This window comes from Maniola hyperantus, chromosome 20 (assembly GCF_902806685.2).
Source record: "Maniola hyperantus chromosome 20, iAphHyp1.2, whole genome shotgun sequence".
Lineage (NCBI taxonomy): Eukaryota > Metazoa > Arthropoda > Insecta > Lepidoptera > Nymphalidae > Maniola > Maniola hyperantus.
The window spans coordinates 7,351,607-7,378,016 of record NC_048555.1 but is presented as its reverse complement, the minus strand read 5'-3'; the positions used below and the strand labels follow the sequence as shown (position 1 = coordinate 7,378,016).

The following is a 26,410-nucleotide window of genomic DNA, read 5'->3' as shown; positions in this document are numbered from 1 at the left end:
TTAGGCACTTAATCAATTTTGATAAGATAAAGTACCTACCTATTATAAGTACCTATGAAGGTACTTCTGGTACCTACATATCTATTAATAATAGATAGCTCGATTCCCGGTGACGAACATACCTACTTATGTCTCGGAAAATCAAAGAGTTCGCACGTGATTTCTAAAAGCCTATCCGTTATGTTATGTTGACGGAGATAAGTTGCATCCCGGGGATTGACATGAGATACTTTTTATTCTAGAAAATCAATGACTAAATTTTTCAAAAAACCTTAATCCATGCGGGTGAAGCCGCCGGGCATCACCTAGTATGAACATAAAATATTTGATACCACCTGGTACCGTAAGTACTTACTTTTTCTTTATCTGTGGATATCTAATTATAATTTATCAATTTTCTCCGTCGCATTTGATAAGAAAGGTGTACTGTACTTACTTAGATAAAAATCCGCCTGACGACTGAGTGGTTCGAAGCATTTTTACTATAGAGATTCTTTCTAAACAAAATGTGTAAGACTAAAATAAATTATTGTAACTTATCGAAATTCTTTATAAATGTGACCAAACACGGATGATATGGAAATGCGACGAGAAAGTATAAAATGTAGGCTTTTAGGTTGCCATATTTTATTTCAAACAACGTCCTCACACAAGTTCCTACTTTAAGGATAATATACCTAATAAGGCTGTTTCTTAGGTTTCTGACGCAATATGTTTTACCTATATTCTGAAGTTTTTCACTTTTTTCACCTAGGTAAGTAGACCTACATAATTAGCTAATTCAAGAAACGAAAAGCTTAATTTGCTGCAATCCGCTGAAACAGACAAATCTGTATGGCGCAACACGCAGCATGCGACCTGCACCGCCACTGTTTAATATGCAGCAAAAGCCAGCCACCAGCAAGCAATAATGCACCACCACCACGCAGCACCACACATATCAAAACCATACCAAAACACCTTGATGTTCATCATACGTTACTACAAAGCGAGTACATGTGATTAAAGATTATTATTACCTAATTTCAGACGAAAACGAAATTTCCTCGCCCAAGAAGTGGCGGCGAATTATTTCAAGTGACAGTGACAGTGATCAAGAAAATATCCCTCCATCAAATCAGAAGGTGATTGCGTCTAGCTTATTACAGAAAATTGGAAGGAGGTAAATGTGCCTATATAATATTTGCAATTGTGCATTGCAATGGCAATACACAATTGCAAATATTATGTAGGAAGGTACCTACTGCCGCAAAATAACGCCTGCTTCTTATACAATAATTTGCTACTTAATTGAAAGACCAGTCAGATTTCTGTGGGTGTCCGTATATCAAAGTATTCATTAGTACGTATAAGTATACCTACTCTACTTATAATAATTCAATGGGTTATAATAACTACAAATACTTACCTACTGTTTGAACTTCACGCGGACGAAGACGAGGTCAAAGGCAAGTGCTAATTAATATTTGAGCACATTTGAGTATGAATGACCCTTAGAAAGTATCTTTTAATAGGTTTATACCGAAGAATTCTAAATAAAATGATAGAAATGGTAGTCGACAATTTTTAGCAACTCGAACAAAAATAACTCGAAAGTGTTATTTCAAGTATCCAATCATCATCATCAAAGCGTTACAGTCCTAGGAGGACCTTGGCTTAGTCAAGCAAACTTACCCATTGGAGGCAGTCAGATGCAGTTTCTTTCCAGCTCCGAACCCCCAAATGCCGCTATGTCCTTCTCCATTCTGTCAATCCACCGAACTCCTTGCCCTCTGGTTTGCTGTCCAACAACTTTTTCGGGCTTCTTGTGTCGTCCATGCGTTGCACATTTAATGATTTTGACGGTGCTTTAACGGTGAAGGAAAATATCGTGAGGAAACCTGCATGCCTGAGAGTTCATGTACATGTACTGATGTTCCACTACACATTTCTGCGGGGATAATCTTAGCACTTCTATACTTATTTATCCTGAATTCCGTCGGTCATACGAAGAAGCCCAGATAGCTATTTAAAGAAGTATGGAACTGACCGTATTAGTCACAGGATCAGGCTTAGCAAGATTTCAACTCGCCATTTGCCAATTAAAACACTGATGTAGGTAAGTAAAACACTGAAGTAGGTAGGTAATTAATCTGTATGTATATACATCCACCTATGTATATAGGATTAGAAATACAGGTTCACCGCAGGTCCTAGACTTTAGTTGCTTGCATCTTTCAAAGTCAGTGGAGCATTGATATAAATATTCTTCTTTGTTAACTCAGTCGCTAACCAAACAATACCTGTACTTACCTAGTCTTTATGTAGTTAGGTAATCAAATAAGGAGGTACAGTGCGACAAGGCTATCTTGGCGCGTGGCGAAAATCGGAACTAACGTTTTTAAAAAAAAAAATTATAGACTAGCGCTTGGCTGCAATCAGACCTGGATGGCAAGTGATGATGCAGCCTAAGATGGAGCGCGCTTGCCTAGAAGATACCTATTCACTCTTGTCTTGAAGGTACCCATATTATAATTCGGTGGGAAAACTGATGCTGGAAGGGTATTCCAAATCTTGGCGGTTCGAATTGGAAATGAGGAGAACGTTGCCGTCAAGTCACAAGTGTCCCCTTTGATTTTGTTTGAATATTCTAAAGCCTTTGATCTCCAAAAGCGCTTCCCTGTCAATGTCATTCAAGTGCCAAGAGAGCCTTGTCGCACTGTATTAAGTCTCGACTCTGGAATTCTATCAACATTGTGTTGTTTCGGATGGACTATGCTGCGTAGGCCCTACTGGCCGCTACAGCGTCACCGGGGGGGGTTGGCGAGCGCGAAGCTCCGCCTGGGCGTGAGCCCTAGGGCTCGAAGAAATAATTCGAGAGGTCGGGGGGCAACGTTCTCCTAAGGGCGCCTCTTGTGAGGCTCGGACCACGGCTTAGGATGACGTTGGGATGGGTGGATCGGGGACCTCGTCTTCGCCGGCGAAGACGCTGTGATGAGGTTGAATTGTGTAGCCCTACGAGATAGGGAGCATTGTCGGTCATGATTTGATCCTCGGGATCGTTAAGGACGTGCTTAGGGGGGTTAATCAACATTGGTGAGATGTAAAATTTTATACTAAACCATGATAAATGGTTTTTAAAATTTCTACTTAAATGTACATAGCCCCGAAAAGTTAAAGGTGCGTGCCCGGGATCGAACCCCCGACCTCCAAATAGCCTCGGCCTTTAGAATATCATTTCAGCTTTGTAGAGCGTTGTTTCTGTCACTCATACCCATATGACGTTTTGTTGGTCTCAACGACCGAGACAGTGCTCTACAAATCTGCTATCTCCTTCTAAAGATCGATGTTCATCATAAGTGATGGCCGCGTACTGTTTATCAATTTTTCGTATCCCGCACAGTAGGCAACGTTATGTGCAGGCACATCAGCTCTACTGTCGTTCAGTCTTTATACCTGACAACATCTGTCTCCCGTTTCTTGTACAATATTACGGATCTCTCGGAGCTGTATATTCCGTTTGAAGACTTGCCGCGTTGGCGTCTCGCGTTGTCTCTGTCCAGAGCTTTTAGATTCTAAATCCTTTACCACTGTAGTTTCTACTAGTGGTTTAAATTGGCGGTTATCCATATCAGGTAGTTTCATCTTACCCTATGATCTTGGCATTCCATGACATGAATTTAAAGTATGTATATAAAACGCAATTCAACTCTGCTGAGGAAAAACAAAAGAACATTAGCAGGTAGGTACCTAGATAAGTTTATTCTTATAATAATATGTAATAAAAGCTTTCGAATATTTTAAACATTTTTAACAAAAAGCCGAATAAGCGCTGCAAAATGACAAACAGTAGGTATAGTTATAGTAGATACCTAGCTAATTACGGAATTTGTAAGTTGTAAGTTATAAAAGTGGTTTTAGTTTTGGATATTTGGACTATGTATGTGAAGTAAGTATGTTCTTTAAAAAATTATTTACTTAATTATTGTGAAAAAATATATGTAGGTATTCACTGTTAAGTGAATTCAATGTTAACAGTTAATCCGTGTACTACTTTTGAATGTACTTAAATAACCTTAACTAGATACTTATCAAGGAAAATAAGGAACAATTAGAGAGAAATGTCGAAGAAGACATAATGGGGTTTCTACCTAGGTAGGTAGTAGGTACCTACTTATCTTGAACAAGAAGACATTTCTTTACCTACTTTGATTATTGTAACTCGATATGTCCAGCGGAAAACTTCTTATACCTATTAGGTAAATTATAATAAACCAACCCGTCGTCGGACCTAAGTATTAGATAAAATATGTAAGAGCGTTATAATAATAACAGTTTGGTATTTAAAAAAAACTTTACTTATCGCATGAAATAAACGTAACTATCTTCATCTAAATTAATTATTCTTATCGTCAGTACCTATAAGACGAATAATTCTACTGTTTATATGCCTGTATTGTTTCATGAAAGAAGCTGTGATAGATAGCCTAGTGGTTAAGACGTCTGCCTCCTAATCGTAGGTCGGGGGTTTAATCCCAGGCACGCACCTCTAACTTTTCGGAGTTATGTGCGTTTTAAGTAGGTACTTAATTAAATATCACTTTGCTTTAACGGCGGCGAAGGAAAACATCGTGAGGTAACCTGCATGCCTGAGAGTTTTCCATAATGTTTTCAAGGTGTGTGAAGTCTGCCAATCTGTACTTGGCTAGCCTGGTAGACTATGGCCAAAACACTTCTCACTCTGAGAGAAGACCCGTGCTCTGTAGTGAGCCAGTGATGGGTTGATAGAAGTATTGTTTCATGAGTAAAATGGCGGGTAGGTTAACCTACTCACTAATAAAATGTCAAGCACGTCATAGATCTCGTATGTTAATCGAGAATGTCATTTGTTTAATTGATTTCCTAGAAAGCTCCATTCATGGCCTAGGCAACAGGCCACACATAAACCAGTCGGAAACGGCATTTTTAATGTCTCAAAAAGCAATTTAACGGGACGTTTCATTATGAAAATACAAGTAGACTTGAAAGCAAGTTCGTAGTAAACTCGTGCTGGATATGGATGGCTCAGGTCAAAAAGCTTGCAAATCTTAGGGGCAACGCACATTGGCAGAGTGGAGTGGTGTTTTTCTTGATAACAAATCGGACTTTTATTTAAGCTCTTATTTGGTTTCCAGTATACCAATAGACGTTGGGGTCCAAAGGTGCTGGGATGGCGACCTCGCACCGGAAGGCGCAGCGTTGGATGACCCCTTGGTCCACATCAGACGGACGACATCAGACGAGTCGCGGGGAGCCGCTGGATTCAGGCGGCGCAAGACTGTGGCGTGTGGATCAATTTCAGCCATATGTAATTCAGAGATAGGCATTATTGCTACTTTTAAATCATTTTAAATTGTTTTCACAGCGATTTCACAAGCTAGTTTTTACGGAAAGTAAATTTTTGCTCTTATGCAAAAATTTGTAATAATGAAACGTAGCAAACTATTGCTTGCTATATAGTTGCTGCCTCTTGCTACATTTTAACTAGATGTTTTTCACTTTCTTCCAGCGTTGCGAGTTTTCTCGCTTGCGCGTTCCTTAGCGTCTGGGTTCGAGTAGATGACAGTGTGTGCGCTAAATTGGTCATCATGCCGTAGTGAGATATTGGCTTTACTCTATTCTATAATCAGCTTATATTATGGTATAGAGATTAGAGTATTTTGACTTTGCTCAGATTTATTAATTCTATCTTCGGTCTGAACAAATGTCAGCCTTAGCTTTTGCCTTTGTGGGTTGAGCGGGTAATTAACACAACAATAGGGCGTAAAATGAATTATTTATTGTTGGTCCTACATATGTAATGACTGGTTTCTGTTTAAATTTGAATTTCAATCGCCATCATCTGAAATGAAAGCTGGGACAGCTATAGCGCCGTCCTTAGGACCTGGTAATTATATTACAACTGGATGATGAACCGCAGCTTCGCCCGCGTGGTTTAAGGTTTTTTAACGTCCTTCCCCAGGATTCAAGTTATATCTCTGTATCAAATTTCGTCAAAATCGGTTGAACGGATGAGCCGTGAAAAGCTAGCAGACAGACTCACATTTATAATATTAGTATTGATAGGTGCTAAAAATGCCATCAATGACTCAAAAGTCAAAAAAAAATTGAGCCGTTATTACGGTCATCTGCTCTAAAAATATTGAAACACAATCGGTGTCTCTTATAGACATTCCCTCTCTTATTCTCTAATACTCTTGTATTCTGTAATAAATTAATTTGTTTTTCAATTTTTATTGTTTGTGGTTATTGATTTTTTTCCATAGCTTTTTAAAACATAGGTAATAGGAATAAATTCAAATTCCACTCATCCCAAAATGCGTTCTATAAACACTATAAAGGAGATAGAGACTGAGTGCATGGAGTTGGGCCGATAAACAAAGAAACAGACAGCCTACTGATTTTGTTCATGTAGTAGCTGCTTCCAGGGACGCCGGGTGCTTGTGATCGGTATAAAACTAAGCACCACGCGGGGAGGCTCTTTTCATGTCCCCTTTATAATATTAACAGTAGGTAACTATTATAGTATGGATCAGTATTGATACTTAGTCATTCTGTTCCGTTAAAATTGTCAATGCACAACAAGGCACACTGCTGTATGTAAAGGGTCCTATTATAAGATTTCGCTTTCATTACGTTGCACCGCTGCATTTCAAGAGATGCCAAGAGCATCCAAAGAATATGCAATAAGATGCAATTGTGTCTAAAGAAGGATTTATTTTGTACCTATTTACATATAATCATCATTTATAGTATACTAGAGGATGCCCGCGACTTCGTCCGCGTGGATTTTGGTTTTTAAAACCACGTGGAAGCCTCTTTGATTTTCCGGGATAAAAAGTAGCCTATGTCCTTCCCCGCGATGCAAGCTATCTCTGTACCAAATTTCGTCAAAATCGGTTGAACGGTTGAGCCGTGAAAAGCTAGCAGACAGACAGACAGACACACTTTCGCATTTATAATATTAGTATGCATACAGTACGTGACTTTAGTTCAATTAGAAAAAAATATTAGTAGTCAATCTTCTAAAGATCATTGAACATGAACACCAATATTTTTTTTTGGTTTAGGTATTGACTAAAATTGGAAAGTTTCAGATTTCACCCAATTGCAAAAAGTTCTGCCTAGTGGTTGAGATCCGGTATTAGAAATATCTACTTACACCCTCATCTGTCATTTAATCGTGATGGAGAATATATGCTAGATTATAGATAGTGTATAGATTGATACATTAAAAATAGGTTGCCTAGCTAAATCCGTGAGAATGATGTTAAACTACAAAAAAAAATTAATGTTTTCGACCTTTTGACTTCCCTGATTAGTTATTTATGAAAGTCGAGCATCAGCTGAAAGAATATGCCCCAAGGAGTTGAAAAAATAAAGGTTGCCTACTTTCCCTTCTGCGCAACATAGTTGCCAGGTATAAACAGATAAGTAAGCGTTATTAATATTCCCTCATCTCTTATTTAATCGAATTTCATATCAAATGAAAGATTATTTTATTGCCAATCCAACCGTATTAGGTTGCCTTATCAGAAAAGCAAAAACATTTTTATACTAACCGGATCTTAGACCATATACCTAAAAGGGGAAATATTAATCAAATTTGAACATACTTCACATTCTCTAAAAAAAATTGGACTTTTTTACGGAATAATGTGCTTGATAAGTTTATCAAAATTGTCTCAACAGCTGAAGAATCGAAGTAAATCTTCGAGTTGTAGGTATGAATAAAAAATTAACATTTCAAGTTTGATTGGATTCCCGAGCGGGTTTGCCCACAAGTAGGCATGATGCCCATTAAGCGAAGCAGGAAAAGGAGCACCGCTAACCCAGTAACCAAGTGCGAGCTACGATTACTACGCGCAAGCCTCCATTCCATACTCGCACCGCAAGCACACCGCCCGCAATACTCATCACAAGCTATCAACTATGAACAATTAGACCTTACCACACGATACGATGACGACTAACCTGTCACCCCAGGGCGCTGCCTGTCCATTGTTCCGTGCAGAGGAAAGCGCAGGATGCTCCGTGCATCCTAATTAGCAGAGAGTTTCGGCGACAAGTGAATACCAACTACAAACTCATCAATACCGCACTTCGACGGCTAAAGGACGCCAGGGATACCGTGTGTAAATTTTGAAACTTCGAACCCAAAAAAATAAAAGAAGAAGGGAAATTCGACTCGGATTATTATAAAGGAGGACAAGACATAGTGTTTGTTATGCGAGAGTGTACCCGAAAGTTAGCGAAATTTTGGCAACGGCGCAACCTAACTGACGAGTGCGTGCACAGTATTATTGGATACATTTTGTGATGATCGTCCGGCAGGGGCGTTTATAGTGCATCAGTGTATCGGGACTTCTTCCTTTTTCTGTGTTGTGTTTAAGTGCTTGTAGAAGTTGTAAACATTTTTGAACGGGTAAGAAATTTTTGCTACTACGTAGGTCACATTAATTATTTCTCCCGCGCAAAGTATATTATATACCTATTACCTACTTAATTGTCTTAATTAAAGAGATTTTTCCTGAAACATGATGCAGATTCTTGTATAAATTCTACTATGCTCAGGAGGGAAAAGTAAAATTATATTGACCCTTTGGAGTTGTTTTAGAAAAGAGGTGATTAGTCTTTCAACCTTCGCACTTTCAAGTGATTGACTCAATTTTTCAACTTTTTGTTTACGGAAAATACAGACGTAGTACACTTTACAAACTTCTTAGATCCTATTCATTTTTTATCAGCCAGTCTAAGTTCTAACACTAGTCCTGTGTTTATAAGAATCTATAGCAAGGTTGCAATAGGTAATTACGTTCCTTCATACATTTATTGCAATTAGAGATTTTGCTATCTATACGGGTTGATAAAATGCAGCCTAGTTAAACTGCTAGGTTGCCTGCAATTATAAGGATACCCGCTTTCACGAGCAATCATTCTTCGAAGTCACATCGGGGCCAAAAAAATGTCGAGGTTTTCAAGAGGTCGCCGTTTTTATTAAGAAGATGTTTCTGTTATATTTTACTTACTCGTAACTTAAGGCTCGACGGGGTATGACAAGTTTTTGTTGTGGTATCAACTTCATGAAAACAAGTTTTGAATTTTTCGCGCTCTTTATATCGAGGTTATATTTTCAACTCATGATAAAGTAAGTATTGTTAAAGCTTCTTTCTATTGAAGGTAATGATTTTTTTAAATCCATAAATCAACTTTAATTTATCAAATAATAGTAGTTTTAATCCTATTACAATCTAGCCTGTGAGCATCTGTGAGTTAGTAAGTAATATTACTTTAGCTCAAGCTTCTACTACTTAGGTACCTACTTGTGATTATTTCTGTATCTTATTTGCAGTCCAATAACTGTCCTTAGTTTATTCTAATAGGTAGCTACTTAGAGTTCAGTATGTTTTTGTTACCTAGTTAAATAGCACAAGCATTATTACACTGATATTGCATTTAAATGCACTTTTAACACTACTTTAAATGGTTTTGTTCTTTTGAGTCTCCTTTTGATGTCCATGATATCAAAAAGCTTATCAGCCTCCAAATTAACAAGATGGCGAAGTCGATGTTGGTGATGCATAGGTATTATATATTTTTGTATAATGTTGTTTACGATTGTTTTCCCTTAAATTTTAACTAGCTTATGCTTGCAACTTCGTCCGCGTGGACTACACAAACAAACCCCTATTTCACCCCCTTAGGAGTTGAATTTTCAAAAATCCTTTCTTAGCGGATGCCTACGTCATAATAGCTATCTGCATGCCAAATTTCAGCCCGATCCGTCCAGTAATTGTGCGTTGATAGATCAAAATCTCTTTGATATTCCAGGATGCAAGCTTGGGAAAATCGGTTTAACAGATGACCCGTGAAAGACACACTTTCGCATTTATTATATGTACTTAAATTAAGTATGAAATTATGTATAGATATTTACAAAAAGATAGGTAGATAAATCTATTTAGTTTTAGACTAGCATTTATTCTTTTCCTCATGTATCTCCCTTGTCAAAATTTCAAAGCAAAGACACGTGCTCAAGTTAGTTAACATTGAGTGCACTTGCGGTGCAATAAAAGAGACCGCAACTTAAAACAATAACGCATTTGGCAGATGAAATGGCGCGATTTGCGTTCTGTATTACCTAGGTAGCTGCGTGTTCACAATGCCTCAATGCAGTGCCGGAAATCTAGATTTTACTTAGGTCACCTAAAATTGAGGATTTACAAACGTTTATTAGTAGGCCAAGCAGCAAGTAGGCCATACTTAAGGCTCCATTGAAAAGTTAAATCTGTCTTTTAGTAGTGATTTTACTACTTACAGTATGCGATAGGTTGAGACGGCAATCGGGGAGGGAGCGTGCCGCACAGCCCCCGGGCTACCCCGATGCGGGCAAGCGCGTGCGCTACCATGCTCATACCCCGATTGCAATCTCGACCTGTCGCGAGCTAAATTGATCAGCTAGCATATTCTACAGAAACCGGCAAAAGACTCGCCGGCAACTGTTGTAGTTGCAGTTCAAAAAGTAATATTCTAGGCTGACTTGCGTCACACTACCTATTTACGGCGGCGGCTGTGTGTCTGTTACCTTTCCACGGCCATTCTTTTAACCGATTTTGTCAGTGTTTGTAAATGTAGTCACTTACCAGGAATGAGGTACGCTCTTCGATGATGGGGGTCCGCAGTTGCGCTGGTAAGGTTCAGGGTTGCTGATTCTGGTCCAAGATTGCTGAACTTCGTGTCTATAATGCGTCCTTTTAGTGTCCATTACAGGTACATTACTCCTCGATGGGTATAGACTACAGAGATAGCTCGCATCCCGTAGACGGAATGCTACTTTTTATCCCGGAAACCAAAGAGTTTTAAAGGTTCATTCAGCGCGGCTATTTTTATCCCGATCCTTTCTATCCCTTGCTTCACTCGGGTAGAATTTTTGAAAATCCTTTTTTAGTAGGGAAGAAGCTTCAGGCAAAAACTCAAGTTTCTAGAGTCTGGACCCAAACAGTTTGTGAACTATACGATTTTGTTGTACAGCTGACTATGTTAGTCAGTCCGTTTCTCCTTTAAATCTGAATATGTATTATCAAAAGCCCCGGTCTCCGACGTATTTTTATTACTTACACAAAATCTTGTCGCGATTAACAAGTTACTTAAAACGAGAGCGACAAAATTCTTTAAAAAGTGAACTTGATAATGTCTGGGCATCTCGTAAAATGCTTTTATCTCAACCTTGACATTTTCAAGGTTAAAAACCTTAACTCGAATAAGAGTTGCAGTCATTGCATAAGTATTGCTTCTGTTATTCTGTACTTACCTACTTACGAACCAAATGAATGGTATGCCTTAAATTAGATACCATAATATTATAGCTTTCTTTCTATACCTAAAAATAACAGACCTCTATCGTCGTTTCTATACCTAATTCAAATAGATATTATGTATAGTCCATCTGATCAATGAGGCCGGGGAAGCCCCGCACACCCGCACGTCACCCGCGTTCGCACGCACCGGGTTAGTGCGGGGGCTGTGCGTGTATGCGGGGCGTTCCCTTCCCGAATGTCATTTTGACCTGTCGTATGTGTATATTTTAGTTACCTTGTGACCTATAGTTACCATTATCCATATCCATACCAATGTTATAAATGCAAGTGTGTCTGTCTGCCTATCTATCTCTTACCTTTTCACGCCCCCATCCGACAGAGACAGCTTGCATCCCAGGGATGGATAAAGGATATTGTTGTTCCGGAAAATTAAGATTTCCCAACGGATTTTTAGAAAACGTAAATCCACACGGACGAATTCGCGAGCATCATCAAGTTCCCGCGGGATTTCTAAAAAAAAGGAATCCATACTAACAAATTCGCGAGCATCATCTAGGGTAGTGTGTAGATATCACCATTTTCCCTCAGACTATAAGTGTAAACTGTAAAGTAGTGCTTGTGTAGATACAATAGTTCAACGGGTGGAATTTGAACCAACCACCTTTCGGATTGTATGGCACCCCCTACACATTCGAGCCTTTTCTAAAAACAACAGGCGTGCATATTGTACATCATTTTTACAGCGAAAGCAATGTAAGTACAGATGGCATACGAAGTATTTCGTGTTCTCAATCTAGAATATCGACGCACTTCATCGATTCGTTTTCGTATCTTATCGATATTCGATAGCGTACCTATTTATGCGTGTGTGAATGACAATGAGCATTGCAAGTAGGTTTACGACGATGTGTCATGTGTGTATGAAAGGGTTTCGATTAGTAGGTAATTTTCCAAAGGCACTACATATCCTTTCTTTATTTTTTTTTATCTGCTGAGTTTCTTGATGGCTCTTAAGACTTAGTAGAATCTTCATTCCAAACCAGTGAATTGCCCTTTCCTATTTTATGGTCAACTAGCTGATGCCCGCGACTTCGTCCGCATGGAACCAGGTTTTTAAAAATTCCGTGGGAACTCTTTAATTTTCCAGGATAAAAAGTAGCTAGCCTATGTCACTCTCCAGGTCTTTATCTATACCCATGCAAAAAATCACGTCAATACGTTGCACTGTTGCGACGTGATTGAAGGACAAACCAACAAACAAACACACTTTCGCATTTATAATAAGGGTACTGATTTCACGTAATCAAACACCTGTTTTCCTAATTTTTGAGTGTCAGTCTGGTTGTCCGGTCTTACCCGAAACAGCAAATGACGACCGATTTTGAAGAGACTTTCGCAGACAGCTAGAGGACTAAACTAATGACTACTTAATTCCTACGGGATTATTTAAGAACCTTAGACTATATCTACCCAGACGAACTCGCGGGAAAAGCTAGTAAGAAATAAAGAACTTCAAGTAGGTAGGTACCGTAAGGCTATGAAAATTTAGAAAATTCGCGAAAGTCTCGGAAAATCGCTGAACTTTGGAAAATAAGGCCAAGTCCGTTAAAGCGTTCGTATTTTACAAGAAAATTCTCATAATATGTGGAACAACACTAACATTTGACACGCGCCTACTTTTCATGAGTAAATTATGCTTGAAATACTAAAAACACAAGTTCGTGACTATTCCCTCAATTGTCATTGGCAAAACAATGCCCCAACATAATATAATAACGGTTGTTAGGAAAGCCTACGAATTAGTTATCCGCTTTGAATACGGATCATTGTCATTAAAACTTCAAATGATTTTCTTATGTGCGCACGCGTCGAACCAATGTCGAACAATTGTCATTATAGACCCAAACTCTTTGGTAAGTATTATTTTGATACCAAGTTTTAAATTCATTAATCGTTTACTGATCGCAGAAAGTTTTCATATTAATAGAAGGTGCAATGTCCGTCAACGCGGTTGTGTAGAAACTTTTGTCATTCAGTAAATTGGCGCTAGACTTGGTTTGACCTTTATTCTTCGGAAATAACATCGTTTATTTATAACTAGATGATGCCCGCGACTTCATCCGCTTGGATTTAGGTTTTTAAAAATCCCGTGAGAGTTCTTTGCTTTGATAAAAAGTAGCCTATGTCCTTTTCCGGGATGCAGGCTATATCTGTACCAAATTTGGTCAAAATCGGTTGAATAAATGGGCCGTGAAAGACTAGCAGACAGACAGACAGACACACTTTCGCATTTATAATAGGTATTAGTATGGATACCTCATAAGATAGCTTAACAAAGAGATGAATGACTCTTCTAAATATGTATAAAAAGGAAAAGGTATAACTGACTGACTAATTGACTGGTCTATCAACGCACACCTCAAACTACGTTTATTAGTAACTTTTCGTAGTCGTACTCACTACGAGGAGGGTGCTGGATTTTTTGACGCCTGATGTGTGAGGCCTGCTTCTCCAGGGTCTATCTGACAACCACAAACCGATGCTTAGGGCCTACTGTATCATATTTTATATTTTTTTAATGACCATAACTATAATATGCGACAGGTCGAGATGGCAATCGGGAAGGAAACGCCCCACACACCCGCACAGCCTCCGCGCTATCCCGGAGGGCAAGCGCGGGTGTGCGGGGCGTCATACCCCGATTGCCATCTCGACCTGTCGCATACTATAGGTATATAATACGTGTAGTAAAGGATTTGTTTGATCTGCTGTAATGAATCTAATTGAAAGTTATACGTTCCAACAATGTGCCATACTGCTAATTTTACTTCTATTGTTCATTTTTGCTACAAGAAATTTTACTATTGATCGCTCAATGCGAAATCTTTGCGTTAAACAATGTAAAATTCGCTAGTGAGAGTAAAACTCTTACTCATGAGATAATAGTTTTTTTTTTTGTTCTCAATTGTTAAATGGCGAACATGATATAATTTTAAACGATGTCATTATTACGCACGTTTCATTAAAGAAACATCTTTGTAAACGACAGGCGATCAACAAAACATCGATCACTTCGATTTACGATCGATTATTATTTAAAACCGGCCCAAGACCTGCCAATAAAAACTGGAATATTATACGGGAACATTACTTGACCTGTGATACATAAAAGTCGGTCAACAGGTTTAATCCTTGCTGTCCTCAACGACATTCCTTGGAACTTCACTTGTTAATGTAATTTTTATGACGCGAGAAAGTAAATTATTGCTTGTTTTTTTTCCTTGAAGATGAACCTTATTTTATTTTTGCGATATTAAAGTGGGCGGGGTGTGGATGAATAGCGGTTTTATGTCTTTATTTCCTTAGCAATTTTATTAAGTACTTAAAATAAAATTCCATAAAACTAGCAAATCATGATATTTATTAACATTTAAATAGGTAAAAATACAAATTTTTACAAGGGCTCTGCCAAATTATTAACATTTATTACGCTTGAATCTACAGCATCACTGAAATATTTGGTTCCATATATTCGTTTAAATTCTGTCCCGCATGGTGCTATGATCTCATAGAAAAGCGGAGGTACGTTTTGGTAGACGGATTTATGTCCAATAATAAGAATTTTTATCGTAAAATAAGCTAGATCATCGAACTCTGTCGATTCTAAATTATTTCTTGTACATATTTTAACGTAAAATTTCGCACTGGATTGTGCGGGAACTAAAGTTTCCATAGGCGTTATTTTAAATATCTTTTTCATTTTTGTGGTTGTTTTTATTTTAATTGTAACTGGGAAAATCTTGTGCGAATTTGTGATTGTGAAGTTATCTTCCAAATAACCAAAGGTGGTAGGTGATTTACTCATATCAAGTATTTTTGGATGTAGAGTAATTGGATGAGGCAACACCTCCGCAAAAACTTTAATTGTTTTAGTTATTGTAATGTTATCGTCTTCAGAATCGTTAAATATGAAATCATAATAACTTTGATGGCACCCTACATGATGGACTCTTGTAAAATACACTATAACTAATTTCTTGGATCGAGATGGAATCCGCAAATATGTTTGTTTAAAAATAAAAGGTTCAAGAACAAGACCTATTATATCATTTAAAACTAGTACAACAATATCAACAGCACTCACTAAATCATTATCATTATTAATTAATTCATCAAAATGTTTACTCGTCATTTGGTTAGTATTTGGTGTGGACAAAATTGTACTTTGGAGTTCATTTTCTATATCATCTATCCTTCGAACTAAACTCTCCGAATCTGCACTTTCAACGTCATTTGATTTAAGACTTTCACCAAGTTCTTTGGTAAAATCTACATTTTTTTTCCTGATATGTAAATAATAACATGCATCATCTTGATTTTTTATATGAACAACTGCTTTTGGGTAGCCGAGTTTTGGAGTTACCTGCCAACTATAATTTGAAGGAATGTAAACTGTTTCAGTAACTGCTATGGTTCTTGATTTTATAAAACTGCTTTCTATTGGAATGATAAGAGCTTCTTCAGACGTTTCATAGATCACGTTACGACTAATTCTTAAATGTATTGATGATATAATATTGTCATCATTTTTATTTTTAAGTGAATAGATTAACTTTAAAATAACTTTTAAGCCAGGATACAATTTAATCGGCGTACAAGGAAATATCTTGATATTTTTAAAATATGAATAGTCTGATATTTTTTTAAATTGTAAATGCAAATATTCAGTACAACAATTTGTCAAAAATAATTTCATTGATTGTTTTTCTGTTGTATCATTTGTTATAATGATTTTATTCGGATAAAATTTTATTAGTTTCGTTTGAGTTGGAGTAAAATTATTTTCTTCGGTGCTATCTAACTTCAATTGTGTGTGACTTAAGTCAATTTCTGGATTTATTAAGGGTGTATAGTTGGATCCAAGGGGAGAAATCATTTTGTGTTGATTTGTGCCTATATTAACCGGTAGACGAGCAGATATGGGGGATTTAAGTTCTAGCTCGGTATCCGGCCTTTCAACTAAAAGTTGATTCGATTGCACTTCTTCAGTATTAGGATGTGCTTGAAATTTATTAATACTCACTTCATCCATCGTTTCTTGAATCAGTGTTTGTGAGTTGAGTGTTTGATTCACATCATCATTAGACTTAATAAGAGGTTGGTCTTTAGAAGCTTTACGTTTTCTAAGGTTGAGTTTCATATTTTCCCAAAATTTTGACGTTCTTGCAAATTTATCAGTTAATTCAAATGGACTGGGTCTGGAATTCTGTACAAAAATATTTTGTAATATTTGATATTTACGATTTGCTGCATTCTGAATTTTCATTTTATAATCCGTCTGAACGATATTCATTATTTCAATAAGTTCCTTCCACTGTGGTAGCGAAGTAAAATTAATTTTGAACTGCATCTCTATAGATTTTATAAATTCTTCTATGTCCATATTATAGTCCCTGCTATCTCTAACTCGTAGATGTTTGCACTGCGATATGTCCATTCTTATAGTCGTTTTAAACTAAAAAATTAATATAAATCATAAAATGGAAATGGTAATAAACTACCAAAATCAATCATTGAAATCAACAGTGACAAATACAACTGTCACACAACAATAATGTTTACTTATAATGCGTAAAATTTAACTCCTCACATTTTAACTTTTTTTGTCAAATTTCATGTTAAAAAGTACGATTTTAATTCTTATTTTAAAGGTAAACCCAGGTGAACCGTACTTTTGACATGACAGTTGACCCATAGATTTAAAATGGCGCGTGAGGAGTCATTTTGTACGGACTATACTACCTTTAACGACTTTCTGATTGTAACTTTTTTATCAACGGTTTGGCTTAAGAGCCAGCGCGTGCCAGACCTTCCTTATTTTACAAAAGCTGAAAGTTTCTCTGCGTACCTATTGTCCCCAACACTGGAAGGAACGTTCTTTCTAGATATTATACCTACACAATTAATAGATATACTATCATAGCAACAAATCAGTTCTGGCACTTATGATTAATGAATGGATTACAATAAAATATATCTTCAACAGGTTGACAATGGAGAGAATACCACGCGTTTTAATCAGTATAGCACTCGCAGCACTTCTACCGATAGCCTCACCGGAGAACCAGGAGGAAGTGGCTAAAGAGAACGTCCCTCACTCACGCCAGAAGAGAATACTTTGGATCACGAACGATGGACGTTTGGCACTACCACCCGGAACTACGATGGCGATCACACCATCTATATCTATGCCATTTGTGAGGCATCCACCGAAAGGATTCCTATCTAACATGACTGTTAGTTTTCCCTTTACAAGTAAGTATTAAGTCGAATGGTAAGAAATAAACGTAAATTTCAGAAATAACAACACCTACGAGTAACTTCCTAAAAATCATGATAAGCATATTTAAAAAAAGATTAATTCAACGATTTTGCAGGTACCATAATGTATCAACTGGAAATTCAAAGTCAGTATTTTCAAATTCGTAGATTTCAAGTAGAGTTTTAAAAATTATTAAACCAGTAGAAACTAAAAAGTATGGCACATAACAATATTAGATATTAGATACCGTAGTTGACCGTAGTCTTGTAATTTATTTACAATAACAGTTATAAATAACATTATGCATCTACTCTTATCTATTGGCAGATAATAGAGAGAGAGCCAGCGCGTGCCAGACGGTCGTTATTTTATAAAAGTTGAAAGTTTATCTGCGTATTGTCCCCAACAGCCTGACCTTAACTTTTAAACTTTATCGCGTCTGACAGGGAGTTCCCAATACCTGGTGTGCCATTGTGTCTGGCAATGGATGGCGTGATTTGGAATCTTTCTCATACTATTCCGAAGAAAATATAAAAAAATACACTACTTTGACATAATATTTTTTACACCTTTATTACCTGTTATCTCCCAAACCCACCATGATCCAAACTTCATAGTCACTGATCGTATACCTCCCTGTGTTGGGGGACACTACGCGCAGAGAAACTTTCAGCTTTTATAACGAAGGTCTGGCACGCGCTGGCTCTTAGTCGCGTAGTTACAATACGCGGCCAAAACTAATGTACATCGGCATTTAGAATGACATTTCGGCTTTGTAGAGCGTTGTCTCTGTCATTTCACCTAAATGATGTTTTGTCGGTCTCAACGACTAAGACAATTTTTTTTTAAATAGAGATAGCAATCAAACGAGCAGGCAACTGGTTGTAATGTAGTGGGAACACCGCCGATGGAAGTTGGTTCCACAATGCTCTACAGATCTGCTATCTCCTTCTAAAGGTCGATGTACATTACTTCCTGCCGCGTAGGTACTGTAGTTGACGATGTAGAGTAAATTAGTATTTAACCAAAGCCGGCTGAACTCATGTGAGTAGTCGAAAACTTGTCGGGTTACTATGATAGCCTAGTGGTACTGGTTAGGACGTCCGCCTAGTCGGACGTCCTAACCAGTACCACTAGGCTATCATAGGTCGGGGGTTCGATCCCGGGCTCGCACCTTTAACTTTTCGGAGCCATGTGCGTTTTAAGAAATTAAATAGGTATCACCCGTTTTAACGGTGAAGGAGAACATCGTGTGGAAACCTGCATGCCTGAGAGTTCTCCATAATGTTCTCAAAGGAGTGTGAAGTCTACCAATCCACGCATGGCCAGCGTGGTAGACTATGGCCAAAACCCTTCTCACTCTGAGAGGAGACCCGTGCTCTGTAAGTCTATAGTAACGGCGATGGGTTGATCATGATGATTCGGGTGACTTCGACTACCTACTCACCTGAGTTCAGCCGGCTTTTGTTTAAATCACTACCCAATTACCTACCCATATTAAAAATGCGAAAGTGTGTTGTTTGTTGGTTTGTTGCTTTATTGGTGTGTTGGTTTTTCCTTTAATCACGTCGCAACGGAGCAACGGATCGACGTGATTTTTTGTATGGGTATAGTTTAAGACGGAGAGTGATATAGACTACTTTTATCCGGGAAAATCAAAGAGTTCCCACGGGATTTTTAAAAACCTTAATCCACGCGTACGAAGTCGCGGGCATCAGATAGTATTTTATAATGGACTAGCTGACGCCCGCGACTTCGTCCGCGTGGATTTAGGTTTTTTTAACAATCCCGTTGGAACTTTGATTTTCCGGGATAAAACGTAGCCTATGTCAGTCTCCAGGTCTTAATCCATAGAGCAGAAACAAAGAGGAGTTGGCCTAAGCAACTGTGCACTGTGATTTTCAACTAGGTCCTGACGTCATCACTGTGGGCGGGGCCTTAGTTAGTATGCTGTCTGCGTTCGTCAGGTTCACATATATTGAGACTCGTATTATCGGTGTGTTTTCGCGTTTTTAAGAACAAAAGGATGAAGTGTTGTGTTTTATCGTGTCAAAGTTATTCAGACAGACGTTCTGATGCTATGAATGGTATCACATTTCATTTGTAAGTAATTTTATACGTAATTTCTACACTTATTGACATCTAGTGTGAGATAGCTGAACTATGTAGTGACATCAATATATCGATGTTAGGTCGCTAAGTGAGTAGTTTTGCTACTAACCCGCAGATGGAAAATTGAGAAGTGGGCGGCGTTCCACAACCCCTCACCCCGCAAAATGTCACTCGATATTTCATAGGGAAATCTTAATACAACATCTCCTCTTTGTTTCTGCTCTATGTCTTAATCTATACCCATGCAAAAAATCACCTCAATTCGTTGCACCGTTACGACGTGATTGAACGACATACCAACAAACAAACACACTTTCGCATTTATAATAAGGGTACTGATATATATCGCTCACGATATTTTAAACGCTAAATTGGCAAACGTAGAAATTAGGTAGGTACTTAGGTTACTGTAGTAATCGGACGACGGGCATGCTAGTCGTTACCATATAGCACAGAACGATCGCACCGGTCTACGGCCGTTGGTTTCTAACATAGTGGGTACTTTGGTGGTATGTGACCGATTGTTGTGGTTGTACAACGATCAATTATGGGATACCTACCCTATTTCTGTACATGTTCATTGGTCAACCATGTGTAATGTGTATGTTAGAGAACTACATTTTGAAACTGGACCATTGCATTGGTAGATTTGTTTTACCTATCTTTGTCGATTTGAACCTTGTAAAATTGTATTCTATTCGGAATAATGCCCTGACAGAGCTATAGAGTCCACTATCCAATGTACATAAACGCAAATAAATAAACGAAATGAACCTTTGGCTTCAGGCAAAACTTGGGCCCATTTTGGCCGAAGCCGAAGTATTGCTGAAGGGTGGTTTTTTTGGCCGAAGGTTGCGAAAGCTGAAGCCGAAGGTTCGGACTTCAGAAGCTTCATACTTTAAAGTCAGTTAAGAAAATATTGATATGATAACAGTAGGTAATATTATCTCACGTATTTTTTCCATTTGCAGTTGATTTCGACAAGCTGGGTTTGACTGACAACGAAAATCCCTACGGCGATTTGCCGCCTATTTTCGCGCGGTCCATGGGAAACGTTGCAGCGTCAGTCATGGCGGACTATGTGGGACAGTACTTGGATAACAGGAGGGGGAAGAGGTCAACACGAGAAGCCATCCCGCCTGAGGCCGAGAGCGTGGTGCTGGACAGGTTTCATGGTGGAGAGAGGTAATAATATGATTCTGGGAATTGCAATAGGTACATATAATTTGTTCCTTAGCTAACAAGTTAATAAATAAATCATACACGTATTAATATGAGTTATTTAGGTACTAGCCGATACCCGCGACTTTGTCCGCGTGGAATTAGGTCTTTTAAAAAACCAACAAACAAACACACTTTCGCATTTCTTATAATAAGGGTACTGATAACAATGAATGGAGATCATACATTAATATAGTAGGCTGTTGTGGTAGGTGTGGAAAACGGAAGTTTATAAAAGCACAAAAGTAGGTTTCCGAAAATAATAAGCATATAAGTACCAATCTCTTCATCTGTCTCTCAGCCTGCCACTCTAAAATGTGTGTAATGTTACTCTACCCATGGAAGCCATTTACATAGACCATTCTCTAGTTCTCTCCATAGTTCTATTAAAAGAGCCCTGACTCAATTTCTGACTGACCCATTAACGCCCAGCCGGCAGCCCAAACCCTTGGACCTAGAAAGCTGGAATTTCGCACAGGGTTTCCCTTTGTAATGTAGAAAGGTCGGATTTTCCAAAATTGCCACGGTAGCGGAGCTGCGATTATTGAATTGTATAAGAAACATTGCTCAAGATATTATGTTGTGGTCATAATATTGTAAAATATCAGTGGACCTAATTCTCGACGCTTTAACAAAGTGATGCATTGGTACCTAATTTAGAATCTCTTCTGAATAAGTATTAATCAATCAACGCTTGTTCATGGGTTTTGAATTTATTCGTTTCAAATGTGACCTAAAGAAATTCCATAAACTTCTGTAGAGCCTTAGCGCCTTTGTTAATCGGAACACTTGTTAGACACATTGTTACGAAGTAATAGAAAATTCCTATCAGGTGTCTATTACCGGTCTAGTGACCAAATAAAGTTACGCAACGACACCGAACAGCGACTTACGAATTTCAAACGATTTCCTACAAATGGACTAAGAGCCAGCGCGTGCCAGACCTTCGTTATTTTATAAAAGCTGAAAGTTTATCTGCATATTGTCCCCAACACTGGCAGAAACTTTTGTTTGGATGTTTGTTTGGATCATGGTGGCTTTGGGAGATAACAGGTAGTAAATGTGTGAAAAATCATACATCAAAGTGTAAAGTCATTTTTTTATATTTTCTTCGGAATAGTAAGTACCTATTAGAAATCGCGTCATGCATTGCCAGACAGTATGGTGACAAACCTCTACCAAACACCCTTACACTTTTAAACTTTAAGACGTCTGACAGGGGGTTGCCACGACAGTACCTAAATGTCTGGCAATGCATGACGTGATTTATAATACTATTCCGAAGAAAAAATAAAAAATTGACTTTACACTTTGATGTAAGATTTTTACACCTTTATTCATGTTATCTCCCTAAGCCACCATGATTCAAACAAACATTCCTCCCAGTGTTGGGGACAATACGCAGAGAAACTTTCAACTTTTATAAAATAACGAAGGTCTAGCACGTGCTGCCTCTCTCTCTATAACATAGCGTCACGGTGCGGTCCGAATTCCTGATAAGTGATAACTTTATTGTCGAGGGAAAGTGACGGATCATTTTATGGTCACGTTATCCTTCAGGCAATGTCACGTGACAATATGCGTGTGTGGTCTCGTGTTGTGTGGTATTTTGTTTGAAGTATTTATAAATTACAGGTCTTCGGTTGACCGTGATATCACCTAATGACATCTGTGGTTTAGTACCTTTTTTATATTCAGATACAAGTTAGCCCTTGACTGCAATCTCACCAGGTGGTAAATGATTTGTCAGTAAACTCAATCATCATTTATTATAGGAGTGAGTATATTAAAAAAAAGAATATTAGCCATGTTAATCATGACTAGTAATCCCCTTTCCCCTCCAACTAAGCGTAAAGCTTGTGCTAGGAGTAGGTACGACAGTAGTGCAATGAATGGGGTTTGAACCGCCGACCTTTTGGGATTCAGTCCCTAACCCGTTGAGCTATTGAGGCACAAATTTAAGTGTTAACAATATTTTTTAAGATACTACCTATAGCTATTTATGATTATTTTCTAGAGCATTATTGTATGGCATCGCAGAGGATCTCCTGGCAAACTTCGGGTTAGATGGCAAAGAGTGTCTCCTGCGAGCCATTTGCGAGGTACACGCGCACCCATTGAAGAATTTTGGCTTCGTGGGCGAAGTCATGAAGCTTTTCTTCAGGTAATAATTCCTTTTGATTTTATTTTTTGCCGAACTATCGTCGTTGACTTGTGTTTTTTTAATATTCCGGATTATTAATAAAAAAATCACGTGTCGCAATGCTTGTTAAAAGAAAAGACTCGTCGGTATACTTATATCTAACAAACGCCTGCGCATGCTACGGCAACCGTTTTATAGACGTACCTCTGTAGTCTGTACCTAATTTTATCAAACTGCCCTTCGATTACGGTAGAATGACAGCTAAAATGTCACGATCGCAATCACCTCTGATTGGTTGACGCTCGCTCGACGCTCACTATTGGCTAAAATGCATTGTTGCAACAAGAATAGCATAAATTCAGCCGATCACAACAATTGAAATGTAATAATGATTGACGCAGGTTTTACAGAATTGACCTACTGAATTTCAAATTTGAATAAAATACGTACCTACAGTCACGCGTCGACATAGGTACTTGTAATTATCTAGGCTTATTCTACATTCCACCGATCTCCCACCGGAACACCCCCAAGTCGGTGGACATACGAGATCGAACTAGTCACAGCGAGCCGCTGGATTCAGGAGGCCCAAGACCATGGCGTATGGATGTCCCTATAAGATACCTATGTCCAGCAGTGGAAATCTATCAGTTGTTGATGAAGATGATTCTACCTTACGATTAATCTAGCTGCCACGCTCTATTGATAGGGGATATCCTTCATAATCATAAGCCAATCATCATGTTTGAACGAATATTGCAGCCCTAACAAATCACCTTACGCGAAGCTCCTAGAGGAATATGTGGAGGCGCAACGGGCAGGTGAATCTGGCGGGGAGTGCTGGCCCTACTACAGGCTCTGCCCTAAGAGTATATTCATGCCTTCTACCAATAAATATTCGTAAGTAAAGAATTCGTTTATCTCTCTCGTCTATTAGACACCGATAATGAGTTGCAAAAGCCACGAGAAAGTGTTGTCGCACTGATTGTGCTTGGGTGCTGCCGGTACCTACCTAGTATTTACTTATAATGTAGTGGAAGAGTACCAGATATCCTAGCTACAGTATCACAGAACCTAGTCTAATCTGAAGTTGCAAAATAGCGGTTTGCACAGTTCAGACTAAGTATAAAGGTATGATTCCGAACCACGCTGCACGCAGCAGCGCTGCCGCAGCAGTGCTGTCACCAGCTGTCACAGTCGCGGCACTACTGCTCCCAATACAATCTCTATAAGAGTGGTTCGGAATCATACCTTTAAATACACAAGCCCGGCTGAAATCTGCTTTTGTACAATCGTAGTCATACTCGTCATAGTTTTCATTTGGTCGCTATATCTACACTCTACAGGTATATTATTAAGAAAAAATTATTATTTCAGGAAAGACGCGGAAACTCTTCACAGGCGACAGGAACAAGAAAGCATCGATAACAACGAGATGGAATTTAAAGCTATGTAGATAGTGATAATGATATCCATAGCTAAAATAATATTTAAGGCTTAAGCCATGCTTAGACCTTTTCGAAATTCCAAATGTAGTGGTAGTTTTCAACCAAAGTTGACGCAAATTTTAGTCTACTAAATGAATGTAGTGAATTCATAAAAGTTTGTGTAGAAAGCGACTTTATCACATTGTGCTTTGATTATTAAGGTGCAAATACATATCACTGTGTAGTTATGTGTGCATTTATTATCAGGACGGGCACATTGGGCTGTTATGGTGCTCATTCTTAGTCAACCCATCGGAGTGCCCTCAAGCACCTTGCTTATGCTACACACTACAAAATAATGTGTTTGGAGCTTAATTCATATTCATTTGGTGTCATGTATAGTACGCAAAAGGTCGAGGATGCCAATCGGGGTATGAGGCGGGGGACGCCCCAAACACCCGCACGTCACCCGCGCTCGCCAGGACCGGCTTCGCGTGGGGGCTGTGCGGGTGTACGGGGCGTCCCCACCCCAATTGCCATCTCAACCTATCGCATAGGTACTATAGATATTTTGAACTTTTTACAGTAGATATCAATTTTTTTGTCTAGTTTCATGTGCCGATTTTCAAACTTTTATGAATTTACAAGCCATATTTATTTTATCTAAGTGCCATTGAATAATGCTTAGCTTAAAAAGAAATGTTGTTGATGTTATTAGGTACCTACACTTTGAAATAAGGAACTTTTACACTCGTCTCGCTCTTTTGAAAGGATGCCAACTTAGAATAATCAAAACTATGGCGTGGCTTCGTCATCAATGGATACGAATAACAATTGTACAGTACACGGCAGAAAGTAATGTACATCGGCCTTTAGAATGACATTTCGGCTTTGTAGAGCGTTGTCTCTGTCACTCATACCTATAATATGACGCTTCGTCGGTCTCAACAGAGGCAGTGCTCTACAAATTTGCTATCTCCTTCTAAAGATCGATGTACATTACTTTCGGCCGCGTACTGTACCTAACTGAACATCTTTATAATCCTTCAATGGTATTGCAAGACCCGTGTAAAACTGTCCTATTTATTTGATTTATTTGTAAAATACTTATTTCTAACAATATCGCTTAATAACTAGGGTAATTAATTAGAATAAATTAAAACATGGATTTTTTGAACATTTACCTACTGTTGTTATATTTTTATTTGTTATTTTTTTTTGTTTTACGAAAGTCCTATTAGAAGTTAGATTGTAATTATTGTAAATCTATTATTTATTTTAGTTAAGGTGTTTTAGTTAAGTAATACCTAATTATTATAAACATTATTTACCGGTAAAAATACTTTAATTGTCTATTAAACCTGCCTATTTATTACCTACTTAAAATCGTAATCGCATCGTAATCGTATGACGCATTTTTCTTATCGCATGTAGTGATGTAGACCAGAAAAAATAATAAAAATTTATAACACGTCATCATTGGTCGCCAAGCAAAGCCTTTTCAGTCAAATAGAATCGCATTCGCAGATTTTTTTGCACAGTTTCCCAGTTTCCTAATGCAATACGAAAAGAAAAGAGATGGCGTCTTTCAAAGATGTATCAAAGATTCAAATGCTGCCGCAGTCTAGAATCTGTCTGTCTCAATTTCTCTACACACCTATATAGGTATATACCTAAACCAGACAGCGCTATCCCGTACATCACAACCTGAAAGCTCCGACATGGGGCGGGGAAGGCTACGCCAAAATAAAATATCTATTTAAAAATGCCTAAATGATGTCAAGGATTGTGATTGGCTAAAAGTGAGGAATATAGTACTGTGGATGGCTCTAACACGAATATAATTATG

The 26,410-nt window shown here is 38.2% G+C and overlaps 2 protein-coding genes across 6 annotated transcripts; one reads left to right on the top strand and one right to left on the bottom strand.

Annotated features, from left to right (window-relative positions):
- Positions 1-199: 199 nt before the first annotated feature.
- Positions 200-26,410, top strand: LOC117991878 (uncharacterized). Of its 5 annotated transcripts, none has more exons than XM_069505338.1 (7): positions 200-343; positions 1,030-1,124; positions 17,383-17,651; positions 20,742-20,955; positions 23,009-23,155; positions 23,897-24,034; positions 24,512-26,410. In XM_069505338.1, the coding sequence occupies exons 1-7, from the start codon at positions 311-313 to the stop codon at positions 24,588-24,590; spliced, it is 975 nt and encodes a 324-aa protein (XP_069361439.1). In that variant the 5' UTR covers positions 200-310; the 3' UTR covers positions 24,591-26,410. The 5 variants fall into 5 exon arrangements, with proteins under 5 accessions (XP_069361439.1, XP_069361442.1, XP_069361441.1 ...); XM_069505341.1 differs by lacking the exon at positions 200-343 and adding an exon at positions 654-754; XM_069505340.1 differs by lacking the exon at positions 200-343 and adding an exon at positions 5,154-5,326 and having other exon boundaries at positions 834-1,124.
- Positions 14,757-16,941, bottom strand: LOC117991991 (uncharacterized). The gene has a single exon (XM_034979634.2). The coding sequence runs from the start codon at positions 16,831-16,833 to the stop codon at positions 14,791-14,793; it is 2,043 nt and encodes a 680-aa protein (XP_034835525.1). The 5' UTR covers positions 16,834-16,941; the 3' UTR covers positions 14,757-14,790.